General features: G+C 34.8%; 2 protein-coding genes and 2 non-coding genes across 4 annotated transcripts; 3 read left to right on the top strand and 1 right to left on the bottom strand.

The window, feature by feature from the left end:
* Positions 1-278: 278 nt before the first annotated feature.
* On the top strand, positions 279-351 carry TRNAA-UGC (transfer RNA alanine (anticodon UGC)). Its single transcript has one exon. It is a non-coding gene; the product is annotated as a tRNA-Ala (tRNA).
* Positions 352-2779: 2428 nt separating this feature from the next.
* Positions 2780-3517, top strand: LOC110780330 (uncharacterized). Its single transcript, XM_021984741.1, has one exon. It carries the CDS (start codon positions 2780-2782, stop codon positions 3515-3517), a length of 738 nt encoding a protein of 245 aa, XP_021840433.1.
* Positions 3518-7517: 4000 nt separating this feature from the next.
* TRNAA-UGC (transfer RNA alanine (anticodon UGC)) lies at positions 7518-7590 on the bottom strand. Its single transcript has one exon. It is a non-coding gene; the product is annotated as a tRNA-Ala (tRNA).
* Positions 7591-10576: 2986 nt separating this feature from the next.
* On the top strand, positions 10577-12449 carry LOC130470735 (F-box/kelch-repeat protein At3g23880-like). The gene is made up of 2 exons (XM_056841255.1): positions 10577-11043; positions 11702-12449. The coding sequence occupies exons 1-2, from the start codon at positions 10577-10579 to the stop codon at positions 12447-12449; spliced, it is 1215 nt and encodes a 404-aa protein (XP_056697233.1).
* Positions 12450-17653: the final 5204 nt, after the last annotated feature.

The following is a 17653-nucleotide window of genomic DNA, read 5'->3' as shown; positions in this document are numbered from 1 at the left end:
GTAAGATTCGCCAAATTGATTAAGTGCAGGCGAGTTATGATTTATACGAACTCCTACTAGATTTAAATACACACGATTTGTGTTTGAAATTTCCAGAAAAATATATGTAACGGCAACCATTTTAAATAGGATACAAAAACTGGGGTGTGTTAGGTATTTTAGACTCATGAGAAGTTTGGTTGAACGCACATAAACAAATTTCTATTGGACAGAGACAAAAGATTCTTATGGACAGATTAAAAATGATAAATATTACACTAATCATTTAAAGCATCAAAGGGGATGTAGCTCAAATGGTAGAGCGCTCGCTTTGCATGCGAGAGGCACGGGGTTCGATCCCCCGCATCTCCAAAGTTTTTTTCATTCATATTTGTTTTAAAGGTGGGGATGCTTTATCTTTTCCCGTCTGTTTGGATATTAGGATGTACTGGCTGCATTTTCAGAAAACAAACTCATTTCCCCTCAAAAAAAAAAAGAAAAAAAAGTTTCTAAAGTGTTCTTGAACATTTTAGCTTAGCTTTCTCTAGAGTGTTCTAGAACACCTTTGTATTATTTCGGTGGTATTTTTTTTAAACCTCCCTGCGTTTTCTGGTTTTTTTTTGGAGGTGGGAACATTCTAAATACCTAGAGAACACTCCTCTGAAGAAGCATTGTAGAAGCTTCTAGGCTAGAAACTAGTAGGGCGGCCTATAAATAGGTCTTAGCATTCATTTGTATAGATCAGCAAGCACTACAACTCTCTCAATCAATACAAAACTAATGATTTTGCTAATAATATTACACTATGTTTATGCACGTAATGCAAACATCAGAAAAGTCAACCTTATATGCCTATTTGATGAATTTCATCAATTAGCATACTGTCTAAAACTTAAAAGAGGTATAAATAATAAAATCAGCAGAACAATTTTTTTTTTGTGTAAGCAGGCAATTTTATACTCAAAAGATCAACATATGGAAAAAACTAAAGGCGCAGGGAAACAAATCATCTAGGATAGAATCTAACCCCTCGTAAATAACTATTTGATTGACAACTAACTGGAGAGCATTAAACCAATCTTAATCAGAATGTGACACTTTTGTACTTGTAATTAGGAACGAAGATTGCAAAGAAAGAGTTTAATGCAACAATAAGCTAAGAAGAAAAGGTGTACGGAGTACTCATTGAGGACACATGCATTATCTGATCGAGTCCTGCACTAAAACAAACAAATTAATTGTTTTATAGAATTTTCGTCGTAAGAAAAGGTGAAACAACTAACATGGTCTATTTGGACTTGCAGAACTCACCTTAATCCATCTATTTCTCATATTTTTCTTAGCCATCCATATAACAATAAATCCACTTTGTCTTGGCTGGTAAGGAGATAGATGTGTAGCTAGTATCATACGCCCGTGTTCGAATTGGAATCGTGACCCCATACTTCTCTTTTTTGGCACCATTTTTATGTATATATCAATTTTTTTCATTCATTTTTCCAAACCAACCCATATAAATTGTTAAACTACATTATTAATTTGGTTCTAAATTTTTTTAAACAAAACAATATTATTATAAAAATTATGTATTTTACCTTAAATAATTGTCCTTAAAATTTATATGGATCCTGACCATAACTCTACCTTTACCGACAACTGAATAAACCCTCAAAATCACTATGTAGCGGCGTTAAGGGTAGTTCTGGTTTGAGGTCGCCAATGGTCTCTATGTAGCGGCGTTAAGGGTAGTTCTGGTTTGAGGTCGCCAATGGTCTTTACACCTGATCTGACAAACTCGATCAGTTGAATGAGTTCGATCTTCCTTCTATACTTCTACACTAGAAAAGAATGAAGCTACAATTTTTTTTTTTAAATTTTTATTTACGTTATGAATGTTCACATGAAAACCGTTAAAAATAAAGACTTTTTTTTTCCAATGGTTGAATCGATATTGATGTAAGTTTGGATATCAAAATACAAGTAGCTGACTAACTATATATCTCAACCAATAAAAAAGATTGATACATAAGTGATACACCAATTCGATCAAATTCTAGGATAGAAGAATTTAACCCGTAAACCAACTGTATCAAACATATAATAATAAAAAAAAAAAAAAAAAAATACTACTAGGACATTTAGGCTATCATCTATCTTTTAAATCGTCTTCTCTTTTATATAGAATTGTTTTTATATAAATTCCCAATATGCAACCAATTATTCAAACAAACTAAGGATCTTATGCAGAAGGCGGTCTCATAAAATTACACTCGGGAAGAAGATGGAGATAATTATAGAAAACCCTAACCCTAATATACCCGAAGATCTTTTGATCACTAACATCCTCCCAAGAGTACCACCAAAATCACTAATCCGATTCAAAAGAGTTTCTACACAATGGCAATCAATAATCTCAAACCCTAAATTCATCAAATCAAATCTTCAACTATCGAACACAAATCACAAAAACATTGGGATTTTATTCCGATCTTTATCTAGATCATTAAAAGAAGGGGTACTAACCTTAACCTCCCTATCTTACGATGATTTCACCAAAAAAGACTTTGATTTCGATACCTCGAAAATCGTACTTCGTTATCGAGATCACCAAACATTCTTTGTTCTTGGTTGTTGCAATGGATTACTCTGTTGCTGGCTAAGTGGTCGTATAATCTGTGTTTGGAACCCGATCACGAACGAATACCGAAAACTTCCCAACCCACCCGTGAAATACACCCATTCATGGCAGTGTCTTTCCGGGTTCGGGTACGTCCCTTCGATAGACGACTACAAGCTAGTCATGTTAGAGTTTATCAACGTCGATGGATCAAGTAGCATGATCCGGGTTTATTCTTACACGTTAAGGTGTAACGAGTGGGAGCTTATCCGGGTTGTTGATGATATGTTTGATTCGAATCCTTTCCAACCGGATTTGGATTTGGATATGGATAATCCGTTTTACAACTACTTTTGTCCCCAGACCGCGGTCGTTTTACCTAACGCGATATCACATTGGGTCGCCCGACACAACTACAAAACCCGAGACTGTAGCATGATATTAGCTTTCGATTTAGCGACGGATACCTTTAACACCGTTAAAATACCCGAACAACTCGTGAATTGGGAGTTGCAGAGTGGAGAACCTTCAATGGACGGTGTTCATTATTGTTTGAGTAGTATCGATGATAAGTTATGTATTGCTGCACATGGTACTAGTTTAGAAGGGTGGGTTGATTCCTTACAAGTGTGGAAGCTCGAACGGTACGGAGATTCGAGTTCGTGGAATAAGATTTTATGGGTTAATGGTGTTGAGAGTCCTAAAAGTTTATGTAGCTTTCTTACTTCGTATAAGGGTAGAGATGGTTTGACGTATTTCACTTATTCGAATAGGGAGGAATGGTTTATGCGGCATGATCGTTTTGGAGTTGAATTCTCTTTGCTCTGCGAAGAGCACTTTGCATTCACAGTCTTGTATGTTGAAAGTCTTGTTTCACCTTTTATGGCGGTGGAAAAAAGTCTGCGAGGAGAGAACAAATGATTCGATGTTGCTATATACTTTACTAGTTCACGCTTGTAATTTTAAAACACATACAAATACACAATAATGTTAATTGATTGTTTAATTATTCACTTGCCCTATCTTTTAAATTGTAAAATTGACCGATAATTACTTTTTTGATGCCGACTCAGGTGCATGCTTTTTATATAATAAAAATTTAAAAGTTGTAACTAAAAGAGAATGGAGGAAGTATATAGGGTTCTCCTCTTTAGATATTTTATTTTCAGCTTATTTTTTTGCACCCACTAAAATATTTTTAGCCTAGTTTCTGTACTATATTTGCACTAAATCTGAATGTTGGTGAATACAAGAAAAAAATAATTGTGATGCTCTTTTAAAATAGTGATATTTGTTTTTGTTTTTATATATAGGTAGTATTATGTAAAAAATTATTAAAGTGGTGGATCTTGAACAGTTTTATGAGAGGACAGTAGAAAATTAAATAATATAGTATGAAATTTATACAATTATTAAAGTTTTAGTGAGGCAAGAACTGAAAATACACTAGGGACCAGAGGGCGGGCCCACCAAAGCCAACAGATCCTGGTTCATACACATACACACTCCAAAGATAGGTTTAAGTATTTTGGTTTTCAGATCACTAACATAATATATTTACTGCTTTCGATTACTAAAATGCATGCATACAACATACTCACTAACATGTTGGAGACGTTGGAGTAGCGGCTTAAATTTTGACAATACATGCACACAATGTAGCACAACGAAGTGACACCAAGAGTTCAAATCACGTCTGCATCATTTGCGATGCTCTTTGTGGCACTCTTCTATACATTTGTTCATATTAGATGTCATAACTCATGAGCCTAGATAAACAATAGCAACAACATTTTTATTGCTTAGAGAGAAAAAATATCTAAGGAAAACCATATACGAAATATAATGCGCACTACAAGAATTTGTATCTTTAACGACAACCTAATTACGACGGGTCAAAAATCCCGTCGCAAAAGGCTTTTGTGACGGGGCTAACAACCAAACAATGACGGGAATAACCGTCGCAAATGTCTTTTACGACGGGTTTACGATGGATTTACGACGGGATTTCTATTAACGACGGCCCCCTTTTATGACGGGTTCGCGACAGGAAATCCCGTCGTTAATCAACGATTATTGGCCTTTCGCGACGGGATTTCCCGTCGTTAATAGTACAATTTCTTGTAGTGGCGGCAAAGTAAATTATGAATCGGACTAAAACGAAAAGTGCAAATATTGAATCAGTTATTTTTTCTCTGACTTTTTTTCCGCAGCCATAAAAGGAGAAACAAGACTTTCAACATACAAGACTGCGAATACTCCATAGTGGCCGAATAGAGACGGTTCAACTCCAAAACGTTTATGCATAATTTGATGATCACTCTTACTCTTTAGGTACAAACTCCATACTTTCGAGTTACAGTACGTCAAAAACTTGACACCTTCCCTAGACTCATACGAAGTAAAAAAGTAACATAAACTCAAAGGCCTCTCGACATTGTTAAGCTTTAAAAACTTGTTCCATGAACTCGAATCTCCGTACCGTTCAAGCTTCCATACTTCTAGACATCCAGTTACAACCTCGTACGCACGTGTCATCCTCGCAACACATAGATTATCCTTAATGTTGCTCAGACAAGTATGGACGGCACCGGATCGGATCCAAGTGATTTCCTCGGGCGGTTTTACCGTGTTGAAGGTCTCCGTCTCCAAATCAAACCCTAGAATAATTACACTACAAGAAATTGTACTATTAACGACGGAAAATCCCGTCGCGAAAGGCCAATAATAGTTGATCAACGACGGGATTTTCTGTCGCGAACCCGTCATAAAAGGGGCCGTCGTTAATAGAAATTCCGTCGTAAAAGACATTTGCGACGGTTATTCCCGTCATTGTTTGGTTGTTAGCCCCGTCGCAAAAGGCTTTTGCGACGAGATTTTTAACACGTCGTAATTAAGTTGTCGTTAAAGATATAAATTCTTGTAGTGTAATCAAGTCCCCTACTACACAATCCCAGGACATAAGTGATTGTTCACAAAATAAATATGTCCCAAACCAAACCTATCATCAATATCCGCAATATCCTCATAGTGTAATTGTTTCCATTCGGTATCACAACTCCTCAACGTGTAACAATGGACTCGAATCACGTTACTTAGCTCCAAAATCACTAGCTTGTAATCATCCAACGACGGGATGTACCTAGGGGTGAACAAAAAAATCCGAATAAATGGATATTCATATTTTTTTTTGCTGATCTGATCCGAATTTTGCAATTTTGTTATAAACAAAAACGTTGTGAAACATAAATAACAAAATAAAAAGTTACATAAAAAAGTTTAATAGGAATATATATGTCAATAAGATACAATGTTAAAGAAAATTACCGAATGTAGTTATTTGATTATATTAATATACTGCAAGTGCATATTGAGGTTATTAAATTTTATTAATTATCGTGGACATGATTTATGGATACTAACAGTACAGATAATTTATTACAAATTTATGATGATTATTAGGGGGAAAAAAGAGTTTACTCGCAAGTTATTAAGAATTAGTTTCGCATAAATCGGATTCGAGAATCCAAATTTCTGATCCGATTAATAAATTATCCAACGAAGGGACGTACCCGAAACCCGAAACACACCGGCGGGGACCTTGCGAGATTGGGTTTGGAATTTTACGGCATTCACTGGTGATTGGATTCCAAACACAGATTACACTAGCATCTAGGCAGTAGCATCGAACCAAAAAAAAAGGCAGTAGCACAGTAATCCATTGCAAGAACCAAGAATAAAAAATTGAGAAAACTTATCCGTATAACGAATTCCGATTTTTGACATATCCAAGTGGAAGTCTGTGGTGCTGAAATCACCATAAGAGATGTAGGTTAATGTTACTACCCTTTTTCTCGATGAAGACCTAGATATTGATCGGACCAAAACCCCATTGTTATTATGATTTGTTTTCGATAGTCGAAGATTCGATTCGATAAAATTAGGGTTTGAGATTATGGATCGCCATTGTTTACAAACAGTTTTGAATCGTATTAGTGATTTTGGAGGTAGTTTTGGAAGGATGTTAATGATCAAAATATCATCGGATATATTAGGGTTAGGGTTTTCTTTAATTTCCATATTCTTCCCTTTGATTTTTAATTGTAAACTAGTGCGTGGCTCGGGCGATGCCCCGATTGCTACATTGAATAGTTAAAATTTAAGATTTTTCTTGAGAAAAATATTTGATAAGATACATGTATAGTATTAAGTGAAATCATTCATCAAGTTCGTCAACTACACAAACACACTAAGTCATTTATCATGAGAAATAATTTTTCAATTGCATCATCTTACAATTTGTATAATTTGTTTTCTAGTGGAAATAAATGATTCAAAATTAACAAACACCAAATTAGACATATGCAATCATGCAAAGCATTTCTGTAGTTGATGCTTATGAGACTTATGACATCATGTTTATTCATGGTTGTCCTAATATTTTAATTATTATTTCTTTCCAAAATAGTCAATTGAAAATAAAAAGTCACATAAAAGTTTAGTTGTTGTAAACTTCATGTTAACATTCATTTATAAATTAATGTGAAGAGATACACCACAAATGGTTGGTGGTTAAGATGGTAATGAGAGTTATCCTCCACACTTGAGGTCTGGAGTTCGAACCTCGTTGTATATGTAATGATTTTTGGTTGTCCATGATATGACATATCATTTGGTGAGTGGATGATGTGGCGCAAAAGGAAGAGTACTACGTGTCACATAGACATTTTTCTCAACGCCTTTTAATATATTAGTATAGATAGGTTGGTTGAATGATTAGTATCATTGAGAATTTATAAGTTTTTCTTTCTCAAAAGATAGAGTTTTGGGATAGATTTTACCTACAATTTCTAATACGAAGTATATCATTTCAATTATTTAATGTATTTATCATGTTTGACAAAGCAGCATAAAAAAACTTTGGAGATGCGGGGGATCGAACCCCGTGCCTCTCGCATGCAAAGCGAGCGCTCTACCATTTGAGCTACATCCCCTTCTTGTGCTCTTTACTGATTATTCAAATAATAAATAACTACGTATATATTTGGAAGAGTGGAAATTAAGTTGTGATATATTCTACGCATGCTCTTAATCTTTGTCAACAATATATATGTTTGTTGAAATATTATAAAATAATCGAACATATGTACGTTTAAGCTAAGTTCTATTCACCTTTTTTCTAAAATAAGTGGAAATAATTAGAAATGGAGATACCAAATCAACATTAAAAATTAGAAATGGAGATGCGGAGGAGTGTGCAAAAATTGGTTCGGATCGAAAAAAATAAACCGATTTTCCCTTAATTAAATATAATATTAACTATATAAAAATTTAATTCTCTCACACTACAAGAATTTGTATCTTTAACGACAACCTAATTACGACGGGTAAAAAATCCCGCCGCAAAAGCCTTTTACGATGGGGCTAACAACCAAACAATGACGGGAATAACCGTCGCAAAATGTCTTTTACGACGGGTTAACGACGGGATTTCTATTAACGACGACCCTCTTTTATGACGGGTTCGCGACAAGAAATCCCTTCGTTAATCAACGATTATTGGCCTTTCGCGACGGGATTTCCCGTCGTTAATAGTACAATTTCTTGTAGTGTCATTTAATATGTTGTAAATATTAATATATTGTGATACATTTTATTTTAGCTTCTAAAAATGGTCTTAAATAATTGATTTTTTTTAATATACTTTTTCTTTTTTACCATAAATTTTAGAAAAAATAAAAAAAATATAGAAATTGGTCTACAAACGGTCCGGATTTTGGACCTTTTTTTTCCGATTCAGTAATCATAATTCAGTCCAAGCATAACCGGTTCGGTCTCCAAATTTATTTTTACTTTTTTGGGGGAGGAAGAGTAGGGTTAAGCCCTTATATTAAAAGGGGGCAAAATAAAAGAACTAGGAAATCAAAGCTAACATAACAACGCGAAAACAACAAAATCAAAAGCAAAGCCGCCATTCCTGCAACTACTAAACCAACTCTCCCGTTTCGGTCGGAACCAATCGAGGTCTAGCCACTCCACTAAGGTCCTCCAATAAATCATCCTGGAGGTCTTTTGGGTCTTTGGGACCGCCTAAAACATCACGAGTTTTTGGTTCAAAGTAACACCATAATTGGCTAGCCAATTCGCCGCCCGATTGGCCTCCCTATAGCAGTGTCCAACGGTGACCTACTGACCTTCCACCCTTGACGAGCAATCAAAGCTTGCACTTGCGAATAATATGTATAAAAGGAGAATTAAGAGGGCAATCCCCTAACAAGAAACGAACCACCACGATTGACCTCCATATAGCAGTGTCCAACGGTCTCCGGATTTTGTATTATCAAAATTCAAGCCCGGTTGAGATGGCCCGTTCCGGTCTGAGTTTGGACCGATGAATACCCCTAGCTACATCACCTTTGATGCTCTTAAATGAATGTCAAAAGAATTAAATTAATTAATCAAAATCTCTATTACATAAGCCAAGAGGGGAGGGACATTTCGGTAATCCCACTTTTGGTGTCCCCTTATGAATAGACTTTAATACCCTTTGATGTCCCATATGGAATAGATTTTAAAAAATGATTTTTTTTTTATCAAAATTGAATTCATGTAATAAACGGACTATTTAGTGCTATTATGAGTTATCAAAGTATAACGCATAAAAGTTAAATTTGACAGCAAATAAAAAATTTAATTCCTACTCAAAAACACATATTATGAAGTGTAACCGTTTCTAACAAATAATATATACTTAATGAGAATTACAAATCAATCTCTCTCCTTAATATATAGTCAAACTAAATTAGTAAAAAATCATAAATAAAAAAGGAAAACTGCAATCAAATACTCAATCACATTAAATAATTAAATACTCAATTACACTAAAAAGGGGAAAAAAATTACAACTAAATGCTTAATCACAGCAAATTAAACCCACCAAAAATCACGCTAGAAATGTAACAACAAGCAAAAGCCAAAGATAAAAATAGAAATTAACTATAACTACTTATTACAATTACCAAAATCAAAATTCTTCAGTCGAATATTTCAACAAAAAGTAAACCACGCAAACATCTACATAAACTCCATCACCGTTTCTCCTCCTACGATTGACATTGCCGATTCAAGTAAGTACATTTTCGAAACAGAGGTAGTATTTTCTAACATTGTTGTAAATGTTATTGCATTCTTATTTTCACTAAATATTTCGTTATGGTAATATTAGTCGTGTTCCTAAGTACTTCAATAAATTTTATTAAAATTCTTACTTTACAATGTCGCGTGCGAATTGTTACCTTAGAGGCATTAATTTTCTATTACGGCTGAATTAAATGTATTCAGCTGCATAACTTTTTTTTCTTTTTGTTATAGACATTCATATATTGTGACATTTTATGTAATTCTACTTTTATTCTAATTTTTTTACAGGAGGACGGAGTGTCATTTTCTACTCTTTATTCTCGAGGAACAACTACTATTTCATTGATAAATGCTTTTTTCCGATGTCATGAGTAAATTTTTTATATTTCAGTCAGTTTTTATTAAGTTATTTTTCTATAACATAACTTTTTCTGTCTATATTTCTTTTTTTTGGTAGAGTAAAGGCATACAGTGTACTATTTTCTCGCCTCGCGTTGAAAATTCATCGAATGGTTTGCAGAGGGGTTCATTTATATACATCATAGAAAAAAAATTCTTTAGATGATCGAGCTTTGTGAACATTTTTTTTGCCTATTATTTGTGATGATTAGTTGTAACAACACAATTTTCAGTTCGTATATAATTCCGCACGCATCGCGTGCATATAAGACTAGCATAGTAATAGGTTAAGAAATAGACTATCTTTTAAAGAGAAAAGCCCTACTCAAATTATAAATTCACAAACGCTTGTATAAAAAGAAAGTTATAAATCCACATTGCAACCAACTATTCAATCAACCTAATTCTTCAATTTCACAAAAAGCAAGCAAAGGGAAGAATATGGAGATTAGAGAAAACCCTAACCTTAACCCTAACCCTAATATATCCGATGATCTTTTGATGACAAACATCCTCCCAAGACTACCTCCAAAATCACTAATCCGATACAAAACTGTTTGTAAACAATGGCGATCCATAATCTCAAACCCTAATTTCATCGAATCGAATCTTCGACTATCGAAAACAAATCATAATAACAATGGGGTTTTGGTCCCATCTTTATCTAAGTCTTTATCAAGAGAAAGGGTAGAAACATTAACCTACATCTCTTATGATGATTTCAGCACCACAGACTTCCAATTCAATAAGTCGAAATACGGATTTTATAATCTTGGTTCATGCAATGGATTACAATGCTGCTGGCTAAATTGTGGTGAAATGTGTGTTTGGAATCCAATCACTAGCGAATGCCGTAAAATTCCAGACCCACTCGCGGAATATCCATGCCAGTATGTTTCAGGGTTCGGGTACGTCTATCGGAAATTCGGATAATCCGAATCCGATTTATGCGGAACTAATTTTCATACTTATTTTACCTTTCTAATAAGCTTTTTTATTTTTATTTTTCTAAATAATCGTTATAGATTTATTGTAAATTACCTATAGTTTTAGTATCCAAATATCATGTCTACGATAATTGTAAATTTAATAACCTTACTCTGCACTTGCATAAAATTTCTTTTATAACACGCAGTATTTTAGTATATATAATCAAATCACTGTAATTTTCTTAATGTTTTTTATAGATTTATATTCTTGTTAATTTTTTTTTTAGATCATATGGTGTATGTAACTTTCTAATTTGTTTTTTAAGTTTCAAACATTTTCTTTTTTACAATATTTCGGTTTACAAACTTTTCTATAAGGCGGTCTTACACCATATAAGTTAAGCAATGGAACCAATTAGTTAAGCACTTTAACTAATTAGTTAAGTATTGAAACCGATTAGTTAAGCAAGGGAATTAATTCGTTAAGCAATTGAATCAATTAATTAAGCAATGTAACCAATTAGTTAAGCAACCAAAGTGGTCTTTCCGGTAAGACGGTCTTACACAAAAGTTGCCGATTTCGGTTTGATCGGAAATATGGCTAACCATTTATTCGGATTTTTTTGGTCACCCCTAGGTACATCCCGTCGTTGGATGATTACAAGCTTGTGATCTTGGACCTAAGGGAGGTGATTCGAGTTTATTGTTATACGTTGAGGAGTTGTGATACCGAATGGAAACAACTCTATGCGGATATTGGTTTGGGACGTATTAGTCCTTTGTACGGTTATTTATGTCCTGGAATTGTTTTGCCTAATTCGAAATCACATTGGTTAGTAAGATATAACATTGATGACTACAACAATGAAGATGACTTGATTATTCTAGGGTTTGATATGGAAATGGATACCATCAACACAGTAAACCCGCCCGAGGAAATTATTGTGGCCTGGCAGCAGAGGATCCGGATCCGACACAGTGGCGTCTATACTTGTCTGAGTAGCATTAAGGATGATCTATGTATTGCGATGACGGCCCGCGCGTACGGGGAGGGGGTAAGTGGATGTCTACAAGTGTGGAGGCTTGAACGGTACGGTGATTCGAGTTCATGGAACAAGTTTTTGAAGCTTAACAATGTCGAGATCCCTACGAGTTCATGTAACTTTTTTACTTTGTATGAGTCTAGGGATGGTGTGAAGTTATTAACGCATTCGACCTCGAAAGTATGGAGTTTGTACCTAAAGAGTAAGAGTGATCATCAAATTATTACGCTTCATGAATGGTTTGAAGATGAAACGTCTCAATATTGGGAATACTTTGTACCGGCAGTCTCGTATGTTGAAAGTCTTGTTTCACCTTTCATGACGTACAACCAAAGAACCTAGGAGATAGTTACTGATTCCATATTTTTCAATTTCCGTTTTTGTCCGATTCATAATGTTATTTATATTTTGCTTTTATATTTCGTGTATGGTTCTCCGAGTTAGGACTCAAATTGGAGGGTAAATTCTCAAGTTATTTGGTGCATTTTTACTAAACTCAATAATTTTTGGTGTATTTTAAAAAAGTTGAGTGTATTTGGTGCATTTTGTTAAATCTCGAGAGCATTTCATGAAAAATCTGTTAATTTGATTGAAAACAATAATCAAATGTTGTTTGTTGTAATCAAGTTAATTAGCTAGGAACGGAGTCACGTGTACCAAATCAACATTAAAAATAATGTATAAATGGAGATGCGGGGGATCGAACCCCGTGTCTCTTGCATGCCAAGTGAGCGCTCTACCATTTATTTGATTATTGTAACAATTTATTTTTCATTATATATACTTTGTATAACTAGTCGTTGGCCGGCGCGCTAACGCGCGCCGTCCCCCGAGGTATAGAAATCTATTTTGTTAAAATATGAATGGTATGTTTTGTGAAATTATAATTTTCTTAATTAATATATTTGTAGCAGCAACAAAAAAATGCTTATGAAAAAAATAAAAAAGCTACACATAAGTGAAAGCTATCTTTTGTTGACATTATTCAGCCATTCACTTGGTTAAGACTTAAGAGGAAGAATTGCCAATTGAGTTCATCTTTGGAGGGTAAGTCTGCATTGAGAATATCCTAAGGTATCATTTAAGGTTTTGGAGCCATGAAAAGAAAAATAAAGCTTTCAAGTTTAGACAACTTTAGGATACACGATGTTTGGTAGTATATCAATGTAGCTACCTTCTCCTTATTGTCCACAAAAGTTTAATATATACACCAAGTTGTTTTCAAACTACTATTTTAAAGAATTATTCTTACTAATAAATAATTAAGTATTTTTTCCGCCAAACTAATAAAATTACTAAATTTATATCCTTCTTCTGTGTCTTATCCTTCTTGATCTGAATTTGGAGACGGTAATTACTAATTTCACGTTCGAACTTTCAAGTTATCTTTCGCCAAACATGCACTCCAAAACAGCAACATCTTCTTCCTACATCACAAATAACAACAAATTTAAATATTTGACAACTGCTATCTATGTCACTGTCACAAAAGACAATAAGAGAAATATTTAAGTACCACTAATGCCTTTAGTCTATTGTTAGAACAAGGTCATCCAAAATATTCTTAAATGCAAAAACAGGGATGAAGGATGAGTAATACTTCTTTATATCTTTGAATCATTGAATGTGTAGTACTCCACTTCTTTCATTACTCGAATATTCTTATTACACTAAATTTAAAATTAATTGTGGGATAGAATTAAACATATGTGGTGGAAGGAAGGGGTGGGGAAGTGGAACCCATGCTAATGAGCCCCTAATTCCACACCTAAACAAGGGAAAGAGAACAGATAAACCTAGCATATGATCTTATTGAACTGAAAACATGAGTTCCATAAAGATATTCTTCAGATAGTCATGTCTGCTTTTCACTAGTTATCACATAGTATGAATGCATCACATTTACCACATAGTATGAATGAATCACAAATCAGTTATCTATGTCTAAGAATTACATAAAAGCAATCACTACAACAAATGAATTCAGAAAAAAGAGAGAAAAGGAGTTCACAAGGAACAAAAATACCTGTAGCTGGGCAGTTCTCATGCTCTGAAATCTTGGCAGATGGGTAATTTGAGCAATGTCTACAGTTATCGAAAAATGTCACTTTATTGGGTTCCTTTTTCTTCTGCTCTTGCTTTGTCTCTGCCACACTTCGGAAACAACTTCTCGCCTTCACATTAATACTGCAGTGGTATTACGGAACATACTTGAAAAAACTATCAGGAAAACTTATTATCTTTATCACTCTTTACCAAACAGAAAAACGACCTACACACTATAATAAGCAACAAAGAGGTTAAGAAAGTGATCCAAATGAACACTGGCAAGTAGATAACATCAAGACAAAACCAGCTTTTACCTCATACTTCCAAGAATTTCCAGTTGTTCGGAGAAATCAAGGAAACATGCCAAGTATCTCACTATCTCCAATTAGGAACCCAGATATGTCATCCTACCCTATTCAACTTCAAAGAAACATAAGAATCTAACAATACATGGGCAGGCTTGCTCAGTCAAATTGCTCTCATTACAATCACAAATTTGACAGAAGGGACTGGCTTGTGCAAGTTCCACTTCAGAAGCACGAGGATACCTACTCGCCGAAGAAAACACCTCAGTTAAAAAAAAGAAAAAGAAATATAGTTGCACGATAATCGAATTTGTAAGTGCAGCAAAACGCACAGCGCATTGCAGTAGCTTCTTACCATTGTCTGATACATCGCACATAGTACTATTTTTCCTTGCACGTGATGCATGGAAGAACAGCTCGTCTGTCCTATTTTGTACACTTATGACGTATCAAATTTTTTTCTCTTTTCCTATCATAGGTAAAAACTAACAAGCCAGACAAATTCCATATGAACAACTGATATAAATTCAATACAAATACAAGGAATAACTCAAAATTACTCAAGGTTCAGTTTCACACCAGTGTATTATTGAATGATCATCTTAGTTTTAAAAAGCGCGAAGCGCACTGAAGCGCAAAAGGGCCCTGGAGCTTAAGCGCAAAGCGCAAAGTGAAAGCGCACGCTTTTCGTAGGCGAAGCGCACCCACAAAGAAATAATAAAATTTCAAAAGTTCAGAAAATATGGAGGAAATATTGAAAAAAAAGATGAAAAAAAAGAGAAATCAAAACAGTGAAAGAAAAATTCAGAATCCGACGGGAGAAATCCGGCGAGAAGGATAGAGAAATCCGGCTAAGGGAGAAAATTGCACTAGGGTTTTCAAAAACTTCCCAAATATTCGCTTTTCAAAAAAAGAAATCACGTGATACTTTAAAAAAGAAGATTAGAGTCACGTGGCTTTATTTTTTATAAAAATGAAGGGTCTAATGTGCCCAGACTACAAGAAGCGCAAAAGCCCTAGGAAGCGCAGAAGCACCGAAGCGCTAGGAAGCGCGCGCTTCTTGTATGTCGCTAGGCTTCGGCTGGCAGAAGCGTTTTGCTGTGAGCTTCTGAGCTTCCGAGCTTTAAGCGCAAAAAAGAGCGCTTTTTAAAACTAAGATGATCATACGACACTCTTCCATCATAAATTAACAATAGAATTATAGAAACAACAAAAATTATTTATGCTTAATTTATTTTAGTTCTTGCAACATTAGAAAAGGAACCCTCAAGTAGACAATTGACTATATAATAATAGAAACAACAAAAACTATAACAATACAAACACATCAATGATAAAAATTATACCTGGATTAGAAAAGTATCACCGCGAAAGGGCTGAAGCGTTTTCATTGTATCAGGATGCATAACAATAACTGATTCATCAACGACTAACCGATTCATCGACTTTTGCGCTCGCGAATTGCTGTATTGTGGACATTGTACTCTCACTGTCAAATTTTTACAAGAAAAACAAAAAAAAAGAAGTTAAAATCCAATTCAAATCGAAAATGCAGGAGATATAATTAAAGAGGACGAGGGAGTAGAGAATGGGAGATGCAAAAGCAAATAGATAGAACCCCAACCCTAGATATCAAAATTACTAAAATGCAAACAAAATTAGAAGTTACACCTCTTGGTTAAGATCTCTCTGCGCGAGAAGAAACCTTAGGATGATCAGTGAGAAGCTCGAATGAGCATCCTGCATAGAAGGTAAAGTAAAAAGTAGGCAGGTCAGTTACATGGTCTTTGGTGATAAATAAAATCTTGAAAACAATGCAGGACATGAATAGGGAAGAGAACAAACCAACTCTTTTGTTCTTTTTAGGTGCTGCATATACCAATTTAGCAGCTCAAAATGTCCCTGAAAACATGAAATTTCTATGATTAGGACAGTTCCCTTCTGTATGACGTGCATGTAAGACAAATAACAATGCGAATTGTGACAGTGACTTGAGTTTTGAGTTATGTCAGGAGATAGAAAGAGAGAGATTTGAGTTATATTAAAGAATGATCCTCCACACAAGGTACATATTACTCAAAAGACGCAGACAAGAACAAATCCTTTTATCTAAGTTTTTTATTTGCAAATATCAAATAAGCTCCTCAGTTTACTGTTGGGATAACACAGTAGTGGCATCCAAGTGAGCAGAAGTTGTAGCAGGATCTGTCAAATCATCAGCAGGCACGTAGATAGGCTGGACATAAGTAATACAACCCTTCTTAGTGAACATATGAGAAATCTCTTCTCTCCACCACCATCACCACGTAAGGAGCCCAACGCTTCCTGCAAGAGCTTCAATTGCGATCTTTTTTCATTTATAAATGCCCAGTTTTGTTCCTTTTCACCCTTAATAGCATTCAACTCGTCGTAAAGCTCAGATTTCTCTGACTGCAAGACAATATTGAAGTGCAGAACCTCAAAATCATGATAAAAAGCGATAGATACTATTTACACAAAGAAGCAACCGGATCTTGCAACTTCTAAAACATTTCAGTCTTTGCTGGAGGTGAATTATTTCATGTTATAGGAAGTAATAAAATTTGGAAACGGCACTTTGGTTGAAATGAAGAAGTCAAGTATCATAGGTAAAGGTGATAGAATTCCTAGATGTCTTAGCCTAGTCCCTTCTTGCCTGAACATCGTTAATACAATTTTGGCAGCTATAAATTCAGTAATAGGTAAAATATCACTTGGTAACGAAAATGTGAATAGAGAGAGTAATAACTCACCCAGTTGACCTTGCCACTACATACTTAGCTATGCAAATCCCTATAAAGGTGGCCCATAAGGACTATATAGGGGAAATTTCGTCTGGCGACTCTGCACATGTGCCGCTGCTCGCTTGCTGCATGCAAGCTGCCATGGAACAAAAGAATAGACCAACAAGCACGCAGTGTTATAAGATAAATTACGAAGAGCTTAATCGCCATAACATTACCAAGAAAAATTCTTTAAAATTTTGATCACATACCTTGCTGTAAATTACCCACTTCGTCAATAAAGGGTAGTCACTTGTAGATCCAACAGGAGCAAACCAAGAAGAGCACACTTGGTCTTTCAACTCATTCATTTGCATAAACTTTGCAAGCCATGTGTTCTTGTTTTCCTTCTTCCAAAAGGGAAACCAGTTGAAATTCTGCTTCTTTTTCA

Source organism: Spinacia oleracea, chromosome 3 (genome assembly GCF_020520425.1).
Source record: "Spinacia oleracea cultivar Varoflay chromosome 3, BTI_SOV_V1, whole genome shotgun sequence".
Lineage (NCBI taxonomy): Eukaryota > Viridiplantae > Streptophyta > Magnoliopsida > Caryophyllales > Amaranthaceae > Spinacia > Spinacia oleracea.
Note: the sequence above shows the minus strand (reverse complement) of the source record. Positions and strands in the feature narration are given on the sequence as shown.